This window comes from Amblyomma mixtum, chromosome 5 (assembly GCF_055824585.1).
Source record: "Amblyomma mixtum isolate Tamu chromosome 5, ASM5582458v1, whole genome shotgun sequence".
NCBI lineage: Eukaryota > Metazoa > Arthropoda > Arachnida > Ixodida > Ixodidae > Amblyomma > Amblyomma mixtum.
The window spans coordinates 1,776,461-1,804,067 of record NC_143016.1 but is presented as its reverse complement, the minus strand read 5'-3'; the positions used below and the strand labels follow the sequence as shown (position 1 = coordinate 1,804,067).

Below are 27,607 nucleotides of genomic sequence, written 5' to 3'. Positions count from 1 at the left end.
CGCTACTGTGCTATGCGATGTCAACGTAAGTTAGAGCCCCAGTTGGTCGACGAGGTTCACTCATGATTCAGCGGTGTTTGCCCACGGCATGTGCTGCGCGGCGCACATGAACAACATTTTATGCGTGGAATACTGAAATGTACATTCAGTACATAGAGGATTTGGCGCAGGTTCCGTCGCCTGCTGGAATCCGGCCTTTGGACCAAGTGGCTGGAGGAGAGCCGGGGAAACTGGCAGCGCTGCATCCAGACCGGCGACTTAACTGTGAACAACCTGAGCCTCAGTGACGTCACGCCCTTCTTCTTGCTCTGGGGTGCCATGTGCGGAATGGCCTGCTGTGCGTTCATGTGCGAGCTGCTAGCTGCCAGGATGTCCGACCGCGAACACCGCCTTGTGCGCCGTCAAAGGCTCGCTGCTACTCCGAGAGCTCGCCACAGAATGCGTCGCCTGGTTGGCCTCAATGCAGCCAACTAGGATCGTAAAACGCGACGCACATTCACAGTTCTAGATAGGGCATATTGACAAAGCATTTCGAAACATATAACTTCAGATTGCGGTGAACGGGTTATTGTGAGGACTCCTAGGAGTAGAGGAAACAGCACTAGTGGTAGAGGAAGTAGAAATAAACTCACAGAATCACCCTGCACGCCAAAAGATAACGTAATATGACGTATTGCCTCCAACCGTGTATAGCCTGAATGGTGAAGTTTCCGTACTGCAAACGACCAAGTTTCATTTGAGCGATTCAAGAATGTTAGGAGTGCTAGCAACCTGCCCAGGAAGCGCTTCAACGCATTCTGTTAAGGACGAGGTAGCAGCATCCCACCGCTGCCACCAGTTTGTTACGGATGAGGTATCAGCACCCCACCGCTGCCCCCAGTTTGTTACATACGAGGTAGCATGGTCATGTGCCGGAGAGGGAATGAGGGACGTCTGAGACGAGGCTGCTGGAAAAAAGACAACGAGAGAGGACTTTATACAGGAATTTACATATTTACAAGTGAGCTGCAGGAACGCTGCATGTCGCCGGAATGTCCATGAGCGGCGTTCCCGCGCATTACGAACGCGCGTTCACACTCAGTGTACGGGAAACGCTCGCTCAACCGGGCAGAAGGACGCGGCTTCCGTGGCAATCCAGGCGCTCACCCAACGCGCGTCTCGGGGTTTGTCGGCGTTTCGCTGCTGCCATGTCGTTGTCTTCCCCAGGACGAAGGCGAGACGTAACAATTCGCAAAAAGAAAGTTCTGTGTTAACTCTTGCATTCTTTCGGTCACCTCGCTGCAGTGTGTGACATGAGCACTTGTACTAATTATTTTTCTTGTGTTTCTGGGGCGCGTGCGCCCGTTATCGGCTCTTATCAGGCGCTTTCATCGTAATAAACAATTTGCAATCTTCTAAACAGCAACGGAGAATTACGGCATTATATGTCAAAATGCCTTTCGGGTTGTAGGTAGATGTTGTGCTGTATCAAAAACTGAAAATAAAGAAATATCTGATCATTTGCACAATATTCACTCACGTGCCATTCGTAAATTGCCTGGTTTACCGCCACGAAGCGACACAAGGTATTTGCGGGACACCTCAGGGAAGGGCTCGGGATTACTTTAGACCACTGCCATCGCACTGCACACAGGTATTTTTGTATTTCGCCTCCATCAAAATACGGCTGTCGCACTCGCCAAAGCCACTAAGCCACCGTGGCGAGTCTGGTGTAATATGCCATACGAGCCGGAAGACCACTGAAATATTGTGAATGCGATCAATAAGGTGAACTTTAGAAGTAATTAATGATCGCCATCCACCCAAGCGCAGCCATTCGGCTACAGAGAAAGGCTATAGCACTTCCCCAGAAACTTTGCAGTTGAGGAGAAATTGGTTGAGGTCCGTGGTTCGAACCAGGAACCACCGCCTCACTGGATCACTCGTTCAATCAACTGAGCTAACCAGGAAAGCTACCGCACGGTAGGGCGAGAGCCTAGTTAGATGAATCAGGGAAGTTAGCTCAAGTTAGCTTAATTGGTAGAGCGAGTGCTCTGGTGAGGCGGTGGTCCAGGGTTCGAACCCTAGATTAGGGCAAATTTTTCTTTAACTACGAAGTTTCTGTGAAAGCTGCATAGCTTTCCATCGCATCCGTATGGCTTCGCATGGATCGATTTCAGTTACTAAATGCTCCTTTAAATTACAAATATCCTCCGCCTTGGGGAATTCCCTTAAGCATTGCGCCAATATGGCACCACGCTGCGCAAGCGCTTGGTTTCTCCCCCATCCACGCCTCTGTGACGGCAAAGTAGGCACGACCAAGAATTGTTGACTCCATTAAGACGGACAATAAGTCTGTGTGCGCGTGCGTTTGGGCGCGCGCGCGCGTGTGTGTGTGTGCGTGTGTGCGTTTGTGTGTGTATGTTCATTTCGTTTATGGGGTTTAACGTCCCGAAGCGACTAAGGCTATGAGAGACGCCGTAGTGGAGGGCTCCGGAAATTTCGACCACCTGGGGTTCTTTAACGTGCACTGACATCGTACAGCGTGTGTGTGTGCGCGCGCGCGTTCGTGCGTGCGTGTGTGTGTGTGTGTGTGTGTGTGTGTGTGTGTGTGTGTGTGTGTGTGTGTGTGTGTGTGTGTGTGTGTGTGTGTGTGTGTGTGTGTGTGTGTGTGTGTGTGTGTGTGCGTGTGCGTGTGCGCGTGCGTGTGTGTGCAAATAAAAAAATGCTGTAGCCCTTAGCAAGCACTGACAGTTCCCTACCAATTCGAGCCTGCGTTTCCCGCCTAAAGGGCATTATTTGTGAATTCCAGTAGGTTCCACAGTTACAATTTTGATGGCAGAGGAACCCCTAGGTACTGAAGGGCGCCTCAGTCCCAGCTTATGCCAACAAAATGACTTGGCCTCGCATCCGAATGACCCGACCAAAATTATTTGGATTTATCCAAATTAAGGGCCGCTGATACCTCGCAAAATTTTTCAGTCAAATGTAATGCCTCAAATGCACTCTCTTTTCTTTTCAGAAAAAAAGAGGGTGACACCATCAGCACACACTAAAATCTTAATTTCACACTGAGCCAGGGAAAAAGCACGGATAGTTGCGCTGTTAATAATACTGAGGAAAAGTGGTCAAGATATAGCACAAACAACAACAAAGGCGATAATGGATTCGCAAAGAGGTGATTTAATTGGTATAGGTTTGATTACCTTTTGCGTAACAATTAACACTGTATAGTAAAACGTAAAGGATATTTGCATACTCGAAGGTCGCAAACAAGAAATCATGGCAAACTTTACCAAATGCCTTTGCAAGGTCAATCTCAATAAGAGCTACTCGGCCAGATTCAACAGATCTATCTCCCATGCTGAACGTGCAATATGAATATGGTTTGGATACTGCAGCCTCTGAAATCACAGACCTGATGCGAGGCTATTAAAGGAATACAGAAGCGGTTTTCGAATCTACTAACCTTCTAGGGTACTGAAGCAGACTTGTTGTTGACGACGTCTGTGAAGTTCGTTTTTTTTTTCAATTTTGGCTAAAACACTGGCGCAAACACTAATTAAAAGCGCGGTGTTCGAATCTCCCGCGTCCCACGTGAGAGGAGAAAGGCAGAGATTGAAATCTCGTCCATGTTGGCCAATGTGACCTCGCTTTGAAGAGCCGCGGATATTTCGCTGTACTCGAGCGACCTTCCAGCGAGCGCTGATTCTCGTGCTGCGTGCGTTGGGACGTAAAAAAAAATGGCTGAGGCTTAGCTAAGGTTAAGCCTAGTCAGATGCGAAGCATATTGATGGCTGGGCTTGGTAATACATGGCTTTCCTTGGTTGACGTTCATCCCGCTCTTCGTCGGTCTCTGTGGCACGCTGAAGCTTTCGCTTCTCGTTCAAATCAGCCCTGCTTCTAGGCGGTATCCCAACACCTGGCCGCCTCGTAAGTGCCCGGAGAGCGAGGCAAGCTCAGCTTTATACCGCTGCTGTAGCGTCACGTGGTCAGCTGCAGCGCCTCTGATGTGGAGCCTCCACCGCCGCGGCCGACCGCGCGAGCCGGCAGCCCATCTCTCCTCTGCTGTGACGTCATGTTGTCACGTGGTCACGCTAAAGGTCAATGGTAGCTCCACCGCCGCGCTCGACGGGCTGTAGTGTAGCTCTAGTAATATGCTTCGCATAAAAACGTATCAGCTGAGTTTGAGCCCCAGGTCCAACACGAGGTAGTGATCTGCATTCGGGTGCACGAACAACCGCGGCCGTGACTTTGTCGTCTTCCACTGTTTTCCACAAGATCAAAACCTCGCTGCGCAGACGGTCGCTGCTGTGAAGAGGAAGAATTTCAAGCCGACCAAAGCCAGCGTACTCTGCTCGAAGCACTTTTGTCCGAGCGGCTGCATGTAGAGCTTGTCCTGAATACGACCTCTAGGTAATTCTGTCAAAAAAGGCACGGCTGAACCAGGACACGATTCCTTCGATTTTCTCGTGTATGAGATGCGTGTCACCATTCCCAAGAAGCGCCCCAGCTAGAAGAAGAAATATGCTCTCGGAGCCCCTGCTGAATCTTTATAGAGGCTGAGGCATTTGTCGCTATCCTCAGCATAGGCGCGGTCAGACCTCCTGGGACGTGCTCAGCAAGGTTAGGTTCGATGCGTCCTAGCAAGCAAGCGTCGGAGCTATTCATATGCGGCATCTGGTTTTTCCACCCGTTGCTGCGCCTCGTCACTATAATCGTAGCTACGCGATTAAAATGAAAAGTTCAACAGAGGTATGTCTGATTTGGAATGCAAATTTGAGGAAGAAATTAGCGCCAAACAATTTCTTGCAAGAAAACACGACATTTCGGAATTTTACTCGGTTTCTGCGTCAAGGTGTGACTGCGGGCGAGTTGGAGCTTGGATTTTAAACACATATAAAGTTGACCACCGGGTCACTGAACTTAAAACGCAGACTTAGGAAGGAGGAAAGTTTGCGAGGGAGCAATTGACATTTCTCGGCGTCTGCTGAACGCGCCATGACTGACGCAGCAGCCTTGTGCGCGGATTTGGCTTGGTCTCCAGCGCAGAATTATTCCGTCAGTCTATCCTGTGGTCACATGCCTCGGAGTGCCCGGCCCCTGAGCTTCGCTTACTTTGAGGTCAGCTTTGTGCTACTTAATCTTTTCCGTGCAATTTTTGTAACCCCAACGTACAACGCCGGGCAATGAGAGCAATTTCGTACACAACGCTTCGGGCTTTTGTTTAGGATGACGGTCTTTCAGGCGAGCCGGGCGGCGTCCTTTGATGGCAATCGACTTCCATATTGTTCGCATCCCATCCTTTCCGAGAATACAAGCCGAGGTTGTGGTGGTGTCTTTTGCGCGCAGAAGGCATTTATAAGTGTCTTTCACGCTGGCGTGTGCCTGAGCTAGGAGTAGAATTCTTTTGATTACGTCTTTTTCTGGTTGCAGGTGTGAGGTTTTTAATTGGGGAGATAAATACGTTCTCCCCGTTTAACCGCGGCTGACCCAGTTGAAAACCGCGCGGACCGCACACCGTGGTCGCGTACGCGACCGAGCGCTCGCCGACCACGGCGGGCCTTGCTCTACGGGAACAAAGGAACGACACACTGGCTGACACAAACAGGCATTTATTGCTGCAACAACAATAACGCCAGCTAGCAACAACATACACTGAGGAATTGAGGACGTTCGACTCACCAGCACGGTTACGAGCGAATGTTCGCCCACGCTAGGGCAAGGGAAAACTCCGAGGCCGGAGGCTGGGACAGGCTGGCGGGTGCATGTTCCGACCAGAAGGTGCCCGTCGACGAAGAGCGGAGCCGCGCGCGACACGTCCGCGCGCTTTCCCGATCCCGAGCAGAAGAGCACCGTCTGTCCCCCGCGCGCGAGCAGCAAACTCGCCATCCGTGACGCTGGTGTCGCTGCGACGCGAGCGCCCTCCCCTGTTAAGTAACACAACTAAGGAGAGTGCGTTGCGGGGGAGCTAACCACAGTTCGGGTGCATTCCGGGAAAGCGAACCACAGGGGACAAGTGCGTCCCCACACAGGTGATACGTGGAATGAACGCAATGGGCATTTTCTTTGGAGGCCAACGAAAAAATAGGCCGCCATATTAGTTTTTCAACATGAAGGAAACTGCTATCTTCAGTCCACGCAGTGCCGGATCCATATCTATAGCTTCTCCGGTCCTTAGTGTGTAGTCACGACCTCTTTATCAATCAAGGACGGCGGTGCGACCCATACTGTGCCCCGCGGCCCCGGTTGCATATTTTCGCTAGAAAAAGAAAATTCTCGCTTATTTTTGTCTATTTAAGTCCGATATTCGAGTTCACAAAGTGAAAAAATGTAAGACGATGCTGTCAGCCCGATTGCTTCAGTCTTTATCAAGTGGCTCAGTGTTCCTTTAAGTCAGCGACAACTATCTGCAGACGACCACAATTGGACCTTAGCAAAAGGTTTGTAATCTACATTACTGAGGTAAATTGGACGACACCCTTAAACTGTTTCCTACCGGTTAGTATTTATGCTTTTTGGAGTTAATAGCGTATGCCAGGAATAGAAAGTGGGAGGCAAAAAACCAACATCATAAGATACCTGAAGAACCTCCACCGAACCATGCAGCTGCAGGGCAAGAGGAGTTCTAGGCTATCGCGCTGTGTATTGCACACCTTCTTATTCGTCCACTAATAATGCTTCGAGGCTTCGGGTCCGTTTTTCGCACTACGATCGGTTTAACCAAGATAAAGCCGTGACGCTTTTTGCCTAAAGGCCTAAAGGATTGTTATCAAAGCTACTTAGCTTTGATAACAATGATAATTACGTCTTCTCCCTCTTAGTCTGCTCAGACAGGAAGCTTTCAGGACACCACGTCCTCCATAGTTCTCCACCTTTGGGCAGACATCTTAATTAAAATTTGTTTGAGCCAGTTGGTTTATACAGGAATCATAAGACGGCAGCAACCATCCTGTCTTCGGCGTGCCGTGCCGATTCTGCGCTGTCCTCTTACGGACATCTTACTTTGCATCAACAGACGCTTTCATCGAAGACGCTTGCTATTTTGATCCAAAAAATACACATGGCTTCCGTCGACCAGCTTAGAACTTGCTGATATCGACTTATAACTTGCCGATATCGGCAGTCTTCCTTTGAACAGTCGTCATCAGCAGTTTATCGATTGTGAATTATTTACAAAGCGCTGCATTTTCGAAATGCAAATTCGCTTCGCTTGCGTGACATGATGTTGCCGAAAGAGAACGGCTCAATCTACTCCGTCATCTCGTTAAAATGTATCATAGCTGTCGTAGGTGTCAGTTGGCGTCATCAAACAGCTGACTGAATTAATTCTAAAAGCTGTTCGTAGGCTTTAGAAGAAGCCGTGGTTGGCCGACTGCGCAGTCGCATTTTTCCTACGTAGCACGTCCATGTTCCAAGAGTCTTGAGAAATCGGACCCTGGTCCGTCGGTTCCCGCATAAGCACACATAACGCTGCCGCTTTTAAGTGACCCGGAATATAGAACAGCTGTAATTTGCAGAGATGCCCTACAACGACAGTACGAATCACCCGGTGCAGCATGTTTACAATAGGTAACACTGAAGAACATTAGCTGGTTTCATTAAAAACCTAGAACTGATTTGATAACGCACTATCGCGCACAAAAAAAAAAGCTATTGTTTTTGTGTCTGCCAGCTGTTTCCATGGGGACAAAAGCATTATGCAATGACTCTCGTCATACGCTAATGCCTGCGTGAACAAGCTGAAGCGTTTCCCGGCCTCTCAACTGCAGAGTCTAGTCGACTCCAGCTTCTAGTCACGAGTTTTCGAGCGGACGTACTGAAATGTGAGTAGCACAGCGCCAAAAGCCTTATGATGTGCTCGCTGAAGCCCTTCTCTTTTAGGCCAGCCATGATTACACACTGAACCTTCAAGGGCCGCTGCGGACCACTACATCCATTTTTTTTTTTTTTTTGTCTGGAGAAATCTATTGTTCTGTGCCTGTGATTATTCGACATTAGAAGACGCATTTATCGCTGGGAATTTTAGATTTATAAATTTTACGGCACTACAGTCAAATTCGCGACGTCATGTCCGAAAAGGACTCTTTAATAACCGTTTGGAAGGAAAAGACTTTGTAGCCTAGCCTTAGGGTTCCGATCCAAAAAGCTGCCTTCACTTCATTTGCGAAAACGACTGTTAGTGGCGACTCTTAAATTTCATTGTTAGACCTGTTGCAAATAATAAAAGCACTATTTTCAGTCAGAATACCGAATTTTTCTTTCATTATAATTTGGTAATCATTCGTACAGGGCTACTTTAATTTCTCCTCATTGACCCGCAAGACACCAAGAAATTGTGTTCTAGGTAACAGGAAATAGCGCTTAAAGTAATATTTCTGGTTGCGTTAATTTTCAAACTGTGCGTTTCAAACAGCCATAACTTTATGGCTGTCTGTCTGTCTGTGCGTTCGTGTGCGTTCGGTCGTTCGTGATGATCCATGTTCGAGATTTTCAACTTCTGTACAAAAGCAACAACAGAATTCGGTCTTGTGTGCAAACAGTGTTCCCTTTCATTATGGAGGTAACTGTAGATGCAGGTTTCATCTCCATAGTTTGTCCTGCAAAAGACGCGCCGGAGCAAAATAAAGAAATAATTGTTCTTTGAAGAGCCCCGACGCAAACTTGTATGCGGCTCCATTCTGCGGAACGCCGATCCTTGCTTCCGCTGTTCTCATTTGCGATGGGTGCGACGATGGCCAGTCTGTGCAAGCAGCTTTAGAGATGCCTGCGCTCTTCCCAGCTCGCGCACTTTGCTTGTGCTCACGAATGCGAAGGACAAAGTAGGCGCCCGATTTTTCAAAGAAATTGAATGGAAAGTGCCTGACAGCTCTGAGCGTTTATTTCCTAAGTGCAACCTTTTGTAGCGAGCAAAGAAGACTCACGTCTGTATAATCGGCTGCTCACTGTGACCAGTTTAACTCGCACTGTCGCCGCTTTTATAGCTTATTTTAACAACTTTTTTTGCTTTTTACAGCATGGCTGCCAGAGGAGTGAAGCAACTCAGGGTTGTCTTCGCTCATGTAAGTGCACCATGACGTTATGATGAGAGCACATTGCACGGCAGCATGCAACGCATCTTTCGTTGGTATTCAGTATGTCCTACCCGTTCTTATTCCTCACAGCACTGCCAGCATTACCGTGCCCAAAGCGAAAGTGCCCGAGAAGAATAGCCGCCATGGTGGCTCGGTGGTTATCGTGCTAGGCTGCTGACTCGAAAGACTCGAGTTCGGTCCCGGTCTCGGTGGTCGCATACCGATGCAGGCGAAATGCTGAAGGCTCGCGCACTGTGCGATGTCAGCGCATGTTAAAGAACCACAAATGATCGGAATTAACCAGACCTCTCCATTACGGCGTCACTGAAAACGTGAATCTCTTTTGGACGTGAAACCCCATAAAACTTAAAGCCTAAACATACCCGAGAAGAAGCAGAGAACTCAATGAGGTTCCTGGTCGCATATTTAGAATTTTCATTTCAATTATTTTACCCCTGATAGCCAATGACATTACAGAAGGGGAGTGGTGAGAAAAAAAGAGGAGAGACATATCGAGAACGTTGGAAGCTAAACGCACTGTACAAAATATATAACGTTAGAAAGAACCTGAATATGCAATGTTAGCTAAAGCAGCGCGGTAGACGCACGAGCGTAACGCCAGCGGACAATATCAGCAAGCCGGCGACAAGAAGCACGCAAGTCGGACCAGCCCTGCCTCTGCTTCGCAAAGCCAACGTCAGGCGGCGCAGCCGGCGCTGGGCTCATGGGGAATAGCGCAAACGTGAACCGTGCGACGCCATTGTGATTATGACGACAGCTGGGTTCGCGGATAGCCATAGTGACCGCAAAACGTTTGAACTTTTTTAGATTCTGGCTCGCTAATAAAGGTTTTGTTTTTCGTTATTCTATCTCGGGAGTTCTATCAGGGAATGTTGTCATAGTTTACGGCACAGTTTTGTGTTCGCAAAACATGTCATAACTGAAACTTCCTACTGACCCCTCACCGGGTCATGTATGCGTGTCAAATACCCGACCTGCCCAGCGGGAGAGAGAGACGGAAATGACTTTAATGACCAAGGGATTTGGGACACGTAGGTCCCTGGGTCCCCGCACGACCCCACTGCAGTATACGTTCATGAGTTCATGGAGTTCCATGACGTGGCGGCCCGGTCAGTGGCAATCTTCTGCCTGACCGGGTCCGTCGAGCGCAGTAGGATCTCCCATCCCTCCCAAATTGGTCAGAAGCTGCGGGCCCCGCGGGAAAGGGGGGGGGGGGGGGGGGGGGGCGCCTGCAGGGCATTCAAGGAGAATGGGGGTAAGAGTAGCGTGGGGGTGGGTGCACTGCGCACGGGACGGGGTGTATGCTCCCGGGTGGATGCGGGAGAGCAAATAGGGGGAAGAAAGGGTGTGGGTCTGGAGGCGGCGCCATAGTATTTGGTGGTAATTGTCAAGGGATTGGTGGGGTGCGGAGTATAGCTGGCGTTATATGCCTGGGTCAGCTCGCTGAAGGAGTGCATGTGCTCCCCCATCGCCATTCAGAAAGTACCTTCGGGTTATCACAACGTGAACTGTTGCTGGATCTTACCCCGCTTTTGCGGCATCGTTGTGGACTGTGGCCTCCGCACCGCAAGAAGTCGTACTGATTGACGCGCAGTGACATCATGCATGGCGTCACCACAGCGTGCCATGGCCATGCGAATGAGGAGAAGATTGAAAAGAAGAGGAAGTAATAATTCTTCCCCTCTCTTGCACCACATAACGCCTAAAAACATTATAATTACCCACTCGTAACCGTTCTGTTAATTTTTTGTGGGAATTGATGTTATTGACGGAAGGAAGAAAGGGATGGGGGGAGGGGGGACGCAAGTGAAAAGGAGTAGTAGAGCTATTACCGCCATCTGTCTGCCCCAAAGAAGACATTAAAGTAACCTACTTATAAAAAAAATGCCAGAAAAGAAAACCAAACAGGCTTCTAGCGCAGAATGTATAAAGTATGGCATATTAAGGAAGCCTGGCTGAAGATTACAGCGGGAATGAGGTCCTTCGACTGGGTAGCTTTCGTAATATTTATCTCTCATTATAACTGCAATGACATACAGGGTCTGTTCTGAAAGTAGTAGGACTGGTTTTTTCCTGGGCAAACGGGCGGACGAGAGGCGGTCTGTGCGTGCAGGATCGTTGAAGGGGGATACTGGGAATGCTGGGGAAAATCGGCAGTCGGCTCTCGGCCGTTGAAGAGAGCAGGTCGCTTGTACTGTGAACCCCTGTCGAAAAGTCTCGTCACGCAAAATCATGGAGCGTTTGGATCAGCGATACGAGAACAAATTTTCTGTAAATCTTGGTAAAACGGGCAAAGAGACTTACAACATGATTAGGAGGCCTGCGGTGACGCTGCCATAGGTAGACCAGGTATTTTTTGAGTGGCGCAAGCTGCTCCGAGAAGGTAAAGAAAGAGTGGAAGACGACGACCACTCCGGACTCCCTTCGACGAGCAAGACCAACGAGAATGTGTAGCGAGTGAAACATTTACTGAACAGTGAGTGCAGAATGAGTATCAGAATGATTGCTGATGACTTGCGCATTCCTCAAACCCAAGTTTTTGAGATCGTGACAGAAAACTTAGCCATGAGGAAAGTGTGCGCGAAGTTGGTGCCGGGAGTGTTGTCAGAGGCGCAAAAGGCCAACCGGAAAGCGATCTGCCAGGATCTTCTTCATCATGTGAATGAGGACCCCGATTTTTTGCCCAGTACAAGGCGGCAACGCTGCTTCAGCCCCCCTATAGCCCCGACTTGGCCCCGCCAGACTTCTTTCTATTCCCGAAAATAAAATCGACGCTCAAGGGGAAACATTACGGATTGGTAGAGGCGGTTCAACAGGCCGTGACGAGGAAGCTAAACAGCATTCCGGTCCAGGCGTTCCTGGAGGCGTACGAAAACTGGAAAACTCATTAGCAACAGCATGTAGGTGCGGAAGGGTGCTGCTTTGAAAAATTCTAATCGCTTTTACTACTCTCATGAATAAATTTTATTTAAAAAAATGAGTCCTACTACTTTCAGAACAGACCCTGTATCTGTGGTGCGTTCAAGGAACGTGGTGAACAACTAAACCAGCATTGATTGGCACATAAACTGATCAGAAATTTTCAGTGCAAAGCAAGGACTGTTGGGGTTTAGAACTAGGAAACTTCAGAGGTGTTTTTTTTTCTTTCAGTGGCCACCGTACCAAACCGCCGAGAGAAAGAACGGCGTACTGACGATTGGGGGCCCCGGAGGCCACGCAATCCAAGCTCTGGCGACCAGTATGAATTTTACGTAAGGGTTGTTTACTATTAGTTGCTTTATAATTGTTCTAAACGCTATGTGCACGCTTCACTAGCATTTTTGGATCTACCTCGACGGCCAGTGTAAACCAAGATGGCACTCCTGAAGGCTAGCTTGCCGCTCCAAGGCAGGCGGCAGCATCAAACGTGAAATGTATTGCTTATTTCCCCGAATATGGACTAGTTCGACATCTAATCGACTTTTTCACCTCTAATTAATTAACTAATTACTCCACATCAACCAAATTTCACGCGCAGCGAAATTTTATCATCCTCTATAAAGTAGCAGTAGTACAACCATTATTTTACTCCTAATTCATCCTCGAACGACGCAGGGGCTGCGGACATGTTTTGTGGACAAGAAACCGCGAATATAGGCAAAAAATGATTTCGCATTAATACATCTCACAGAATTTGCTGAAGGCCAGAAGATAATATTGTAGCATAGTGGTGAAGACAGTCATGCAAAAAAAAAAATACAGCTGATGGCTTTCAAAGAGAACTGTTTATTGGGCGAACCTGTGCCCTGATATGGTGGTCGACGCATAGAATCACCGCCGCCCAAGGCAGCGCTCAATTCAGTGACGCGGAACATTCGCTTCCGGGCGTAAAAAGCCACACGTCAATCTGGAACATAGATTAGCAGGCGGCTGCAATCGTTCCACAGAAATCTGGCCGCCTCTCGCTTCAAAAAGTGACAGGGCCGCGCACCGCCACCTACACGCATGAGAAAATATTACAAAGCTTCGCGGCAAAATTACCAATTTTTATTCTTTAACTTCTGCTACAACAGCCAATCTGTGTTCGGTTCTTCGGTGTCGACAGCATTTGCGAAGAAAAACGAAGTCATGCAAGAGAAGGAGAGGAAAGTAGCTCTTGCGTAACCTGTACTTCCGGCTTCCCCTTTGGCTCCAGGCAATTGAAATGAATGAATGAATGAATGAATGAATGAATGAATGAATGAATGAATGAATGAATGAATGAATGAATGAATGAATGAATGAATGAATGAATGAACCGAGAAAGAGAAAGCCCCGCTTCCAAGCCGCAATAGCCGAGTCGGAACGGAGAAGGTCCCGCAAACTGCTGTAGCAAATAGGGACTTCTAGAACAGGGTGACGGTATCGGTTAGAGGCATACGGGAATAGCTTGGGGCCAGTGCGCAGGAGCAGGATATTGCTCAGCGCCTGCGCACTGCCCCCCCCCCCCCCCCCCCCCCGCTATTTCCCTATGCCCCTGACCGATACCGTCACCCTATTCTAGAAGTCTACAATGTCACGTTCTCCTAAACTCTGCAATGTCAAAGTCTCCAATGCCACCACAATCTGCCGACCAGATTGTGAGCAAACTGCTGTCTACCGTGGCAGGTGGCAGTTAAATTAATGACATGCTCACGAGAGGTTGCTCGGGAAGAGCGACCTGGGTCTTACAAATCCCACCGGTGGCAGCACTTGTTATCTCAGGCCACTGGCGCATCGCCAACGCTCGCAAACGCATTATGGCAGCTCACACTTCACAGAAGACCTCCTTCACCCCGCGACGTCACGGAGATGCGGTGGCGCTGATGTCAGTAGCGACTTTCGCGTGGTAGGCAAAACAGGTTCCGCCTGCCCGTGCCTACCGCAGGTGCCACAGCTACCGGCGGCTGCATCGTGGCTACGCACTGCAGAAGTAGCATGTACTGACCAGCTGTGTCGTTGTTTATCCACGTAGTATCATAAAACGAAAAATTAGATTAGCCTTAATAGGTTTCTCGCATATAAATACCGCATTAGGAAATGGGCCGCGGTCGTAAAAGCGCGAAGTCTGGGTGTCCACAGGCGCTGCCAGTCAACGTACTTCATAGCAGGGAAACTTTTGCGTTCATTCAAATGAACAACAGCATGACGCTTAAAACTGCGCAAGGAAAAAAAAGCATGTAGCTGCGCACGTACTTATCACCCTGCGCTGGTGTGCACGGGCGCCGGCAAGGTCATTCACCATCAACGAGTGCGTTATTTTGTTGATAGCACATCATGTTTTAACGTGTGTAGAAGTTATACGAAAATATAATGGCGCGTTTTAGGGCATTTAATATATTCTTGAAACTATTTCTTAACATGGCCGACATGATCATTTGATTCTAGTAGAAAGCAGTCTGGTAAGTTGTGACAATCTTGCGCGGTCACGTTGGCATGCTTCGAACAGCGTACTTTAAGTGTGCTAAAAACCACATCCCTTTCATTGCATCATGCATGTGTCATAAGTTGAAGTAGTACATGATCGCGAAGCCTGTTTGGAAAGAAGCAACCGCAGGCGGGCTACCAAAAGAGCACGTAACGAGATTTACAGGGGATGAGGCAATCAAAAGTTTTTTCTTTATTGATGCATGATATATGTAACCAAATTTGGTGCAAATATGAAATTGCTCTGGTAATTTTAGTAATGCGTTTTATTTTCAGCTATACCTGGTACAGTTATTCGGTAATTACAATTAACACCCTCGTAAAGTCACCCCGGGTCTTGAATAATTAAGTATAAAGTGCGGAAAGTTTTTATGCCAGCATGTCCCCAAAGCCCTGTTCTCTATGATGACCGTATTACTTCTTTTTTTATTAGATTATCAGTACGTATGCTTGCATAGTCACATGAAAACTTTTGTTATAAAAATAATTAACATACTACTGCTCCTGTATTAAAAAAATCGGGACATTTATTGCACTTCTCTACGTATCTGGAACCGTTCGCGACAAATAGAATCATTCTATTTCTATTATTTACAAATTTACGAAGGGGGGAGGGATGCCAATCACTGAAAATGTGGTAGATCAAAAAACAAACATCTAAGTTCACTCCCTTGTTATGGCCTCTTCGCTTTCGGTTTGGTCAAAGAAATGCGGCACTGAAATCAGCGAAACCTCTGATCCCTCTTCGTACTGATGCTGCCATTGTGGTACTCCGTCGTCGGAAGCCCGCAGAATTCGCGACGTGCAAGGACCATCAGAAACCCCATTACCTCACAATTTTTTACGACCACAGATCAAAAAACCGTAATTTTATGAATTTCTACTGAATACTTTGCTATATTTTTCGTCACAAAACCAAAGACCCAGGGCTAGGAAAGAATATAATTTCAGGAATTCAAATTTTTCACTAAATCGGCCAGTTTAAGAAGGGGAGAAGTCGGCCTGGCTAGTGCCTGATCTGACGGCTAAAAACAGCGGTTACGCGAGACATGAGATCGGGATACGATCGACGCTGTCCCCACTTTTCGCACTGCGCGACACGTGTGTCAACAGATAGTGAGCGCACGTCGGCTCTGCCGAAAAAACGCCAGTGCTTACCTCACTACTGTCCTGAGGTAAAATCATTCTGGCTAGTGCAGAGTGCCGAAACTTATCATTTTATTCAATGCCTAGGTACAATACACTGTGGCGAAATACGCCGTACATGGCCAATGCGAGTCTGTGTACTTCGAGGAATACTAAGCTGACAGCATCAACCATTGCTATGGTTCTCAGAAACTCAAAAGGCGCCTACAAGCCTTGAAAACCGGCGCTGCACCACCTCAACTCGACGCCACTCCCTGGCCTCTTGCCTACCGCGAGCCTGCTAGCGACTGCAGCGCCACCTCGCTTGTTTGTAAACATGGAGGAGGTCTCACCCAGTCACAGCCGCTAACACTAGAGCTTGACGCATAGCTAAAGTAAACTGCTCGATGCAACTGTTCATACTTACGGATGACTGCCCATCCTTGTTTGCACGTGTTTGAGCTCTCTCGTCTGTAAGAAAGGAAACTCGTTTGAAACACGTGTCTGTCGTAGCCCTCTTATACAGTTGGACAGGCAGTCAAAAGACGCATTGTTCACGCTCCCTACTCGCCTCGCCTCTTTCAGATACACGGTCAAAGAAGAGTACCAGTTCGGCACGCTTCTGCCCAACGGATCGTGGACGGGAATGATCGGTGCTCTCCAGAAAGGGGTAACAACTCCTGCATTGCAAAGTATCTGCAAGAAAATCTTTTTAGGAAAAGAATCATTTTGTTCTGCTTTACACGCTCTTAGAGTCTTTACTCGTAAGCTTGCATCTTCTCCAGGAGATAGGAATCTGTCTATAAATAACAGTACTGTTTTCTTTGAAGTTTCCGTGAATCCTATTCAGACAATTTCTCTCTTCTCTCTAGTGTTGCGCCTAAAGGTGCTTTATGCGCCTTGAATAAGAATTACTCACGTTTTGGCTTCGGTTTGGTGTGCCTTCTAGGAGGCCGACGCAGCGCTAGCATCGATGATTTGCACTGAAGAGCGCTACTTTATGGTGCACTGTGGACCCCACCTCCAAACCGCAGACTTCAGTGTTTTGTCGACGTCATCTCCGGTTCGTTTTGATGCCTTCAGATACATCCGTGCTTTTGATGCTGAGGTAAGAGACCTGTGCTTTGTCAATTCAGAGAACATTGCTTTATAAAATTAAACGCAGATGGCGAGACGATTGCTTTATAAAATCATAAAATTAATTGCAGGTGACAAGACGACTGCTTAATAAAATTAAATGCAGGTTCTGGGACGACGGCGTGGCCTCAAAAATATAGCAATTGTTAGAGTAGCTGCATGGAGGTCTTGAATGGGACTGAGCCGATTATTTCAAGAGATGCTTCGAAGGTGATGTGTCGGATGGATAACGCCCGAGTGTGTGCGTGAGGAGTGAATGCTTTGCGTAAGCGACGGCGTTACCATGCCCCGCTAAAGAATTAAGCATGAAGTGCTTCTAGCTTAGTCCGCACTCCGCAATTGATAGAGCAACTGCATGCGTTGGCAGTGGATTATAGATCAAATTAGGCATCAGGGCAGTTTTGCTCCGCGTTAAAACCTTGTAAGAAGGCGCCATAGCTTTGTTTTTCAGGCGCATCACCGGGGCTTACACTGAAATTCGTTCCAAAAATTCCGTAGTATATCCGGTAAATTCAGTCTCCGGGAGCAAGCAGGAGGTGAGTGTCGCCGTGACGAAATCTCTCTCTCAGGTTTGGGCCGTAGTCTTCATATGCCTCGCCATCATCGCCTTTCTACTGGCTCTCGGAGGATGGCTGCCCAAGCCTCCAGGACGGAGAAGCTACAGCGAACTCATCCGTGGAGCCTGCAACTACGGCTGGGACCTGTTTGGCCTGCTCTTCGCTGAAAGTGCGGCGAGTCCTTAGCCTCTGTTTTAGTTAGATGACGAGTACTTGCCCTTCGAGACTGTCGATCTCAACGCATCAAGGCAGTTGGGATCGTTACTTGGTAAAGGGACACTAAGGACAGGTATATACCCAGTTGTTGTTTGTAGTAAAAGTAAGTTCTGTGGCATAATGCGTGATCTCCTGGGCGCCGCGCTGCTTCGGGGCAGTAGTGTTACCTCAGCGATACCGTCTTCAAGCACCGCGCACATGTGCAGCTTGCCGCTACAGCCCTAGACGACTGTCGTTACCAAACCTGCAAGCAAATGCGCATGAGCAGACAGCGCCCGACGTTAGCGGTATACAGTAATGGTATGGTAAAATTACAGAGTCTTTATATTTTATTTTTTTTTTTTTTTGAACATAGTAAAGTTCAGGTTCTCTTCTCCTTCCTTGCACCAGAGGTGCTCCGCCCGAGACGGTTCCTTTAACTGGAAGACTGAAGCTTTTCTTCGCACCAGGGGTGCCCCGTCAGAGACGGTCTCAAGATGAGTTACGATGCAGGGATAAAGGGAATGCTTGAAGTTTATGTACAGATATTTACAATCACATACAAGTTAAGGCAATGGAGACATATTAAGCAGCGAAAAGACAAACAACAAAAAGGCGGAACTGGCTAACACTAGGGGAGGCCCCTACTCGGCATAGCCGAAGATGCATATCACCTAACCTTAGCCCAGAACCCTTTTTCCGGCTCCGGGGCCCGGTTTTAAAGCCCTAAAGGCCCGGCTCACATTTGGTAGCACCCAATCATGTGACACTGCTCCCATGATTGGTTTCTCGAGAGCATGGCCAGCCCTCTAGCCTCCGTAGGGCAAAACACCCTCTCCATTTGCAAAAAAAATAAAAACAAACAAACGTACAGTCGTGCCAGCCAGTGCCAGCATGTCCGGGGTAGAACATTCTCCCTCCAAAATAAAAGTAAACACAAACACAAAACACACTCGTGCGAGCACGTGACGGCGGTTTCCCCAATGACCCTCGACTTTGGCGTCGTCTCGGAATTCGGGATTATCGGGCTTAAGCGGGCAGCTACCACTGTAGCTGACACTGCGAGCTCGGACCTGCATTCCAAGGCGACTTAACTTTCCCAAGGCTGTTTAGTCGGCGCCTCACCGATACCCGTAGCGTCACCCAACTCGGGCCTTCGCTGCTTGCGGCTAGACGCGCTGTCGCCGGCTATTCCTCATCTCGTTTGCCCCCTCGTCACGGCGCCCTGACGCCGTTCCGTCCGGCAGTGCTTAATCCTCTCAGGAATCCTGCATACTTTTCGAACGAGACGTTCGTCGCGAGCTTGTGTCGCATATCTGGTGTCCGCTAAGACGAGGGGATTAAGACAAGGGGGGGTCGACGTGTGGCGGCCCTTCAGCCACATAGCTTTCACCGCTCTTTTGCCTAGCCGGCGCGAATCAGCCCCAAGGGGCGATGGACGCCCGAGCGGCCCGGCGCCTGCGCGCGCGCGCGCGCATCGTTCCAAGAAATGTCATTCTTCCCTTCGAGCGCACCCCACCGTCCCGTCCCGTCCCGTAGGGGGGGGGGGGGGGGGTCCACTGATATTGGCAGTTGCGGGGTACTGAGAAAGAATTAGCGGTAGTAATGACCCCGCACGCACTACCGATCCCTTACACGCCCTTTCCAAGATTCTAAAAAGGGCCCAGATGGCACTTTTAGAATTACTACAAGGGATCGGTCTAACTCATGAAATCGCCCTGCGGGTGACATAACATAAACAAAACGTACACATTCAAATGCGCGTTTCAGACATTTAAATCCAGCGCATTGACCGAAGTCCAAGCTGTCGCGCTGCGACCAGTTGCCCCAACAAAACCAAAAGCAAAATGCACACGGGCACCAATACAACACAAGCAAATTGCACAATTACACACAGTGGCATGCCTGCTGTGCGCCGTAAAACGCAGTCCATGTTGATAGGCTGTACCCAGTCCATCTGCATGCACACCGTCGTCCTGCTCGCGAACGAGCACACACACACACAGACACTCGCAACTGGAGCGTTCAGCAGCACTCGTACGATGTCCGTAGGTGGCCACGTGAGCCTCCTTAGTCGCACCGAGTGTCCCTGTGTGTATTCGAGCCGCTACACGTTAATCAACCCGATTAACGCCAACGCCTGACGGTCGCTCAGCTCACTAGGCCGATGACGCCACAGGGCGAGAACTCAAAAGCTGGTGCCCTCCAGGATCAAATACGTCCCGGTCTTCGATGGGTCCAAACCCCTGACCACACGACGCACCTGAGGGCCCGCTCTCTCCGGCGTGCCGGTACGAAACTCGCGCTGCGTAGGGAGCGCATCCCTTGCCCTGTCTAACCATACTAGTGCGGCCGGCTTTGCTACAACTAATTTGACGTACCGCAGCCCGGAACGTACTGTTCCTCGCAGCGACTTTCAATTTGAAAGCTACGCCCCTGCCTTCGGCTACTTCGCCTCGCTTGGAGCAATTTGCCCCGTTCCTGCACGAGACAACACTGAAATTTCCGCTCCCTGCATTGTAGGCGCTTGCCGGCTCCGTAGCATCGTTTAACTCTGGGGCTGCATAAGAACTCTCGCAGTCAATCGACCCGAGCTTGCCTTGTTGCACGTCGCTACGCATCTCCTTGTCCTCGAAGGACCTGGTGTGACACCCGTCGGGTGCGTTCAAGAACTGCGCGGCGCCCGGTCCGGTCGGCTCATCAGGCCCACCTTCGTTCTCTGCCTCGGAGGGAATGTTCCTCTCATCACTAACGCTATGGGGCACTTCATGCCCTATGCCTGACACAATGTGTCGCTGCGGCAACGTTATATTTCCTGCTGTCACTAGCTCCGTGTCAGAGGTCCCCAACTCAGCAATCGAGCCTGCAGGAATTAGGCCGCTGTCCAGCTTGTTATCGGACAGCTTCGTCTCGACAGCCCCCGAAACATCGGAATTTGGCTGCTCCTTTTCGTTGCTAGCCGCGTGTAGTGGCGGAAAAGCTGTGATATTTTCGCGCCCCTCAGGAATCTCGCCCTCACCTCCTGCCTTTTTTGGGGCCTTTTCGAACGACGGTGTTCCCGCATGCCGCATGCTTGTTTACAGCCACCTGGCTGCTGCTTCCTTCACTTGTGCTCGACGAGCACAAGCCTTTGCCTTCCAGCGCAGTCTGTCTGGACTCGGAGTAGTTTCCCCTGGCTAGTTCACTAGCCCTCCTAACCCCCTTGAGCTCAGCCAGCTCGAGCTCTAGCTGCTGGCGCTTTGCCTCTAACGCCTTCAAAACGGACTTAACGTCCTGAGGTTTTTCCTCGCGAGGCAGCGTCTTTCCGCCATTTACCTTTGCAAGTTTGGCCTCAAAGTACGCCAAGCGCGCATTCGCCAATTCTACTTGGCACCTCCCATCGAGTGAGGGTCGCCATGGATAACCCTCCATAACGCCGTCTGTTGTCCTACCGGCTCGAACACATGCACAGGGACGTGAACAATGCAACCAAGGAAACTCACGGTTTCGATGCGTCGATCCGCATTGCCAGCCTCCTGGTGTCGGAGTCCACCGCCACTTTCACTGCGCGCTGCGATGAGCTGTCGCACGCCGCTGTTCCTGTGCCCGCTGCTGTCGTCGCCTTGCTTCGACCCGCAGGTCGACCGTCGAGTTTCCGACTCGACGCGCTGCTTCTCCTGGTTACCGTTTCTCCGCAGGTCCTTTCTCGAAAGCTGACCTGTTGCCTGGTCGTCGCCTTTTTCCCTGCCTTCAGTCTTCTTCCTGCGCCGTCTTCCAATGGCCGCAGGATCCTGTCGACTGCGCCAGTAAAGTTTCACACAAGTTCTTTATCTTCCTTCCTTGCACCAGGGGTGCACCGCCAGAGACGGTTTGCTTAACTGGAAGACTGAAGCTTTTCTTCGCACCAGGGGTGCCCCGTCAGAGACGGTCTTGCGATGAGTTACGATGCAGGGATAAAGGGAATACTTGAAGTTTATGTACAGATATTTACAATCACATACAAGTTAAGGCACTGGAGACATATTAAGCAGCGAAAAGACAAACAACAAAAAGGCGGAACTGGCTAACACTAGGGGGGGGGGGGGGGCCCTACTCGGCGTAGCCGAAGATGCATAGCACCTAACCTTAGCCCAGAACCCTTTTTCCGGCTCCGGGGCCCGCTTTTAAAGCCCTAAAGGCCCGGCCCACATTTGGTAGCACCCAATCATGTGACACTGCTCCCATGATTGGTTTCTGGAGAGCATGGTCAGCCCTCTAGCCTCCGTAGGGCAAAACACCCTCTCCATTGCAAAAAAATAAAAACAAACAAACGTACAGTCGTGCCAGCCAGTGCCAGCATGTCCGGGGTAGAACATTCTCCCTCCAAAATAAAAGTAAACACAAACACAAAACACACTCGTGCGAGCACGTGACGGCGGTTTCCCCAATGACCCTCGACTTTGGCGTCGTCTCGGAATTCGGGATTATCGGGCTTAAGCGGGCAGCTACCACTGTAGCTGACACTGCGAGCTCGGACCTGCATTCCAAGGCGACTTAGCCTTCCCAAGGCTGTTTAGTCGGCGCCTCACCGATACCCGTAGCGTCACCCAACTCGGGCCTTCGCTGCTCGCGGCTAGACGCGCTGTCGCCGGCTATTCCTCATCTCGTTTGCCCCCTCGTCACGGCGCCCTGACGCCGTTCCGTCCGGCAGTGCTTAATCCTCTCAGGAATCCTGCATACTTTTCGAACGAGACGTTCGTCGCGAGCTTGTGTCGCATATCTGGTGTCCGCTAAGACGAGGGGATTAAGACAAGGGGGGGTCGACGTGTGGCGGCCCTTCAGCCACATAGCTTTCACCGCTCTTTTGCCTAGCCGGCGCGAATCAGCCCCAAGGGGCGATGGACGCCCGAGCGGCCCGGCGCCTGCGCGCGCGCGCGCGCATCGTTCCAAGAAATGTCATTCTTCCCTTCGAGCGCACCCCACCGTCCCGTCCCGTCCCGTAGGGGGGGGGGGGGGGGGGGGTCAACTGATATTGGCAGTTGCGGGGTACTGAGAAAGAATTAGCGGTAGTAATGACCCCGCACGCACTACTGATCCCTTACAAACATACTGCAGTCATTAAAGACCAAGCCCCATCCGCTTGGGGCCGCCGCCAGTGCGCATGCACTGACTAGCCGCGACGCGACATAGTGTGCGTGCAGCTGGCCCGGTGGGACCTCACTGAAAATTTTCCAGGCGAGCTGGGATGAAAAGGGCGTTGATGTGAAGCTTGCGAAGAATATAAGTCGTCGTCGAGTTGAGGGTTGGTTTTGGGGAGTGTCTGAAAGGAGTCACGCACGCAGCTGTGTGTGGTGTGTCCTGATGATGCGTTTGTAGTGCAGAGGTTGAGGTTGCTGCTGGCCATACAGGTGGAAATATAGCCTGGCGCTAGTTCTCCCGGCAACTGCTCGACCGTATATGATCCTAATTAAAGACAATACTTTGTGGCACGTTTCTGCGGCCCGGCCATGCACGTGAACGCCCACAAACGTCGTCAGCTGCCACTTTCATCATGTACTGAAGGAAGTCTCTCGCCTAACTGCCCGGCTTCCACGCGGGCAAGCGATGTCTTGCAGAGAACCGTGTGGCAGCCTTACTCTCTTCAGAGGAGCAAGCACCACACGCCGCACTCAGTGGCAAACTACGCCGCGCCCTTCATTTTTAGCGCTTCAATTCTTTGTACAGGCAGCCCACGGCTGTTTCCCCGAGCAACACAGCAGCTGCTGATGGGGGCATGGCTCATAACTGTTCTCGTGATGGCCAACACGTTCGGGAGCCTGCTCAAGTCGCAGCAAGCGGTCTTCAACTTTCGACCGGAGGTGGACAGCGTGGAGGATCTAGCGAACAGGCCCGAGCTGACGCCCTTCATCCCGGGTGGCACAGCCTACGAGGTAGTTCCACAGGTATGCCAGTGCTTGCTTCGTGGCAAAAAGAGGAAATACGTATTAGTGCGAAAGCACTAATCCAAGGGTAAACCCCGAACAAGATCTTGAGATGTTTGCATGGTTGCAGAGTGTTTGTAAGTTGTGGCAAGTGAAATAAATAAATAATATAAATACGCTCGAACCCGCGGCAGCGCTAACAGGTCAGCTTCGCTGGCTGTGCACTGTACATCGTCTTCATCAGCAACTAATATACTATCAAACTAATATTCGTGCTTTGAGCTATGTGGAGGTAGTGACAGAGAGACTTGCGCTGCATGAGTTGGTGTGGACAACGCTGTGGCAGAAACACGGCAGCAATACGCGTTGGCATTGACAACATTGCTGCAGATACGGGGCACCGGAGCATACGCCGCGGGCGTATATTGAGTAAACTGGCATTGGCGATGAAGAATGTACACGCACGTGACTGCCCTCGGTCAGTGGACACCTCAATCGCGCTTTCAGGTACGTGGTGATGGTGTCCACATGCAACAAACAGTGCTTTCGCGCAGTTTTTCCGGCTCACAAATGTTAAACCGCACGCTATTTTTTTTTCGACAGGATGCTAGCGCGCGTGGAGAAATATTTTTGCTGCCTCCTCTTCGAGAGCACGTGAGCATGAAGTGCATTGCAGAAAAGGCTTTACGCATTCTAGCGAGGCTCATAGATAGGGGTAGCCGCACTAAGGGGTTATTAGGTATCTGTCCTCGCTTCGGCGAGCGCGGCTTCGGCCGCGTATCTGTTTTTATGCGAAGCATATTGCTAGAGCTACCACTCACGCCGTCGCCGTGGGACCCCCACGTGACACCGTGACGTCACACCACGTAACATCGGATGAGAGAGCCGGCCTCCACCTCGCGCCGTCGCCGTGGGACCCCTAGCCGTCACGCCACGTGACACCGTGACGTCACACCACGTGACATCGGATGAGAGAGCCGGCCTCCACCTCGCGCCGTCGCCGTGGGACTCCTAGCCGTCACACCCGCGCATTTCGAACGCGCGTTCACACTCGGTGTAGGTGAAACGCTCGCTCCACCGGGCAGGCAGACGCGGCTTCCGTGGCAATCCAGGCGCTCACCCAACGCGCGTCTCGGGGTTAGTCGGCGTTCCGCTGTAGCCATGCCGTTGTCTTCCCCCACGACGAAGGCTTCTAGTGGTTGTATTAAAATGACCAAGTATTCAACCAAGGAAAGCCATGTATTACCAAGCCTAGCCACTAATATGCTTCGCATTCCCCAGGCTTAGCCAAGCTGAGCCTCAGCAATTTTTTCAGCAGCGTCCGCTCCGGCGCGGACGCAGTTATTGCTGCGACGCGCGTCTTTTCTTTCCTTTTTTTCTCTTCCCTCTCCTCTGTCTGCACATGGCAGCGGTGGTGGCTTGGCTCGAGCCAGTAGGCAGACCCGTGCATTGGATTGGATTGTAAAACATTTATTGCGTCGAGAGCAGGTTGCGGAGGTGGTGGTGGTGGTGGAAAACATTTATGTACAGGTATAATACAGGAGGTTATGCATGAGCTGACCCAGAGGGGGCCAGCCCTTACAAATACTAGGTGGAGGTCCCTAGTTCGGGACCCCAGTGGCATCGGCCGCCGACCAGGCTCGCGCGACCAAGGCCCGTTGGGCCTGCAGGTCAGAGCAGCCGAGCAGGGTCGCCTCCCAGTCCTCCCGGGTTGGGTTGGGGTGAGGGGGGATAGCAGGGTTGGAGGGGCAGGCCCACACCATGTGGTAGATGTCCGAAGACTTCTCCGCACAGTGCGGACAGCTGCCCGAGAAAGAAGGGTCGAAGTGTTTCAGAGCTGCCGGGCACAGCAAAGTATTAGTATACAAAGGTTGCGGAGGCACGTACTAGATGGCCGCTATCCCATGGCTAGCGGCGACCTCGTTGGCCCGCTCGATTGCCCGCACTTGGATCTTGGGGTCCGAGCTGACCAGCACGGCCTCCCACCGGTCGGGAGAAGGGAGCTGTATCAACTCCGCCGGAGGCGGATCATCTGCGCAATTCCACAGAATGTGGTCGTAGGTGGCCCCTTCACCACATTTATGGCAGTTTGGATCGTACTGGCCAGGGTACATGAGGGCAAGCAGAGCCGGATTGAGAAGGGAGCGTGTTTGAAGACGGCGCCAGGTGACTTCCTGCGCTTTTGTTAACGACTTATGGGGAGGGGGATATGCGCGCCTCTCCAGCCTAAAGTGATGGGTGATGTCATGAAATGAGATTAACCCGTCGCTCGTGAAATTCGGGTCGGATGGTGGTGGTGAAAAACTTTAATTTGCAAAGAGAGTTTGAGGGTCAAGAAACCCTGCTACATGGTCGGTATCCTCAGTCCGGGACACCGCACGACGAGGCCCCGTCTCGCGCCCGCTTTACTAGAGCCTTTTGAGACTCCAGCGTGGAGCAGTTGAGGAGGGCAGTCTCCCATGCCTCTCTGTGGGGGTGGGGGAAGGGGGAAGGTGAGGATTCCGAGTACATGCCCACACCATGTGAAAGATATCGCAGATCTCTCCACAGTGCGGGCAGCGCCCATCTGTGTTCGGATCGAAGTGTTTTGCTATGGCAGGACAGAGAAGAGCTCCTGTCTGCAGGCGCCGCAGAGTTCGCTCCTCCGCCTTACTCAGCCCCTTGGCAGATACTGGGTAGAGACGGTGGCTGTCGCAATAATGAATTAGGATTTCGCGGAACCGCAGAAGCGGTTTATGAGCTTCTGAGCCAGGAGAGCTAGGATAAGGAGCCCGGTGTGTGAGCGCTCGGGCGGCCGCATCAGCGGCCTCATTGCCTCGTAGACCCTGGTGGCCAGGAGCCCAGATCACTTTTGTGCGAGTTGGATCGGCGGGAGCGCGTCTTAGAATTTGGGAGGCAAGAGGGGATATTTCGCCTGCAAGATAATGTTCACAGGCCCGGAGAGAGTCCGTGATAACTGTTCTCGATTTTGGATCGGCGGCAGCGAAAGCTATTGCGACTTCCTCCGCTCGCGTTGAATTTGGGGCCCGAAAAGATAGGCCATCGACATTCATTCCCTGGTGGACTACGGCAGCCGTGAAGAATCCCGTGGGCGACGGCCCTGTGATGTCCACGTAGTAGACGCCCTCTTTATATCCATACTGCCTCTCAAGCGTGCGAACCCGCGCTTGTCGTCTGCCTTCATGTGAAGACATGTCCATGTTACGAGGGAGCGGAGCGACCAAGAGCATGTGGCGCCACAGCACCGGGATGTTCTCCGTCCCCTCTGGTATGCATGTGTGTTTGATGTGTAAGCGGTTTAGCAGGCGGCTCCCAGGAACCGTCTGCGATAGCCGCGTATATTGGTTCACGAGGTGGGCCTCCCGCAACTCCTGATAGGAGTTTACCACTCCCAACGCCTTCAGTTTGGCGTTGAAGGTAGCCACCGGGAGGTCCAATGCTCGCTTTGTTGCCTTCCTGATGATGGCGTCAATGCGCTCGTCGTTTGGTGGTGCGTAGGTACGGCACGGCGTAGAGGATCCGGCTGGTCACGAAGGCATGGGCGAGCCGTAGCACGTCCCTGCCCCGCAGACCACCCCGCTTGTTGGAAACACGGTGGATCATGCACCCTACCTGTTCACCTATGCTTTTGAGTTTTGCTATAGCAGAGTCCGGCTTAAGTTTGTTATTGATGAAAAGACCCAGGATCCGGAGCTCTGCCACTTCTCTGATGGGACCGCCCGACAGAGATATGTGTAGAGACGTGTTGTCCTTGTGGTTTGTCCTGACGTGTAGAAGCTCTGATTTGGCGGGAGCACATTGGAGACCACAGTCGGCAGCATATGCATCGACTATGGAGGCGGCCTGCTGAAGGCGGTCCTCCATCTCCCCAAGGCTCACCTCGGTGGTCCAGATTGTAATATCGACTGCGTAGAGTGCGTGTTTTATGCCCTCCACCTGAGCCAGTCGGCCGGGCAGGTGCATCATGGCGATGTTGAAAAGGAGCGGTGATAACACCGCCCCCTGTGGTGTACCTCGTGTACCCATAGAGTACGGGCCGTATTCCTCGTCCTCGATCCGGAGGAGTGCCTGACGCGCAGAGAGGAAGTCTCTGACATAGGCGAAGGCCTTCGCCCCGCAGTTAGTGGTGTTCAAGTTAGAGAGTATGGTGGCATGTTTAACATTGTCAAACGCCCCCTTAAGATCGAGGGCGAGAATGGCCTTGTCGTTTTGTTGC

General features: G+C 50.9%; 1 protein-coding gene across 2 annotated transcripts in view; it reads left to right on the top strand.

Annotated features, from left to right (window-relative positions):
• Positions 1-27,607, top strand: part of LOC149341115 (glutamate receptor ionotropic, delta-2-like) — a 54,448-nt gene that overhangs the window by 12,549 nt on the left and 14,292 nt on the right. Inside the window, exon 7 of one of the 2 annotated variants that reach the window (XM_089541935.1) lies at positions 171-814. The exons of the other annotated variant lie outside the window; for it this stretch is intronic. Within the exon in view, the coding sequence (XP_089398061.1) occupies positions 171-474 (304 nt within the window). The 3' untranslated portion in view covers positions 475-814. Of the gene's footprint in view, positions 1-170; positions 815-27,607 lie in introns of those variants that run through there. 2 annotated transcript variants of the gene reach the window in all.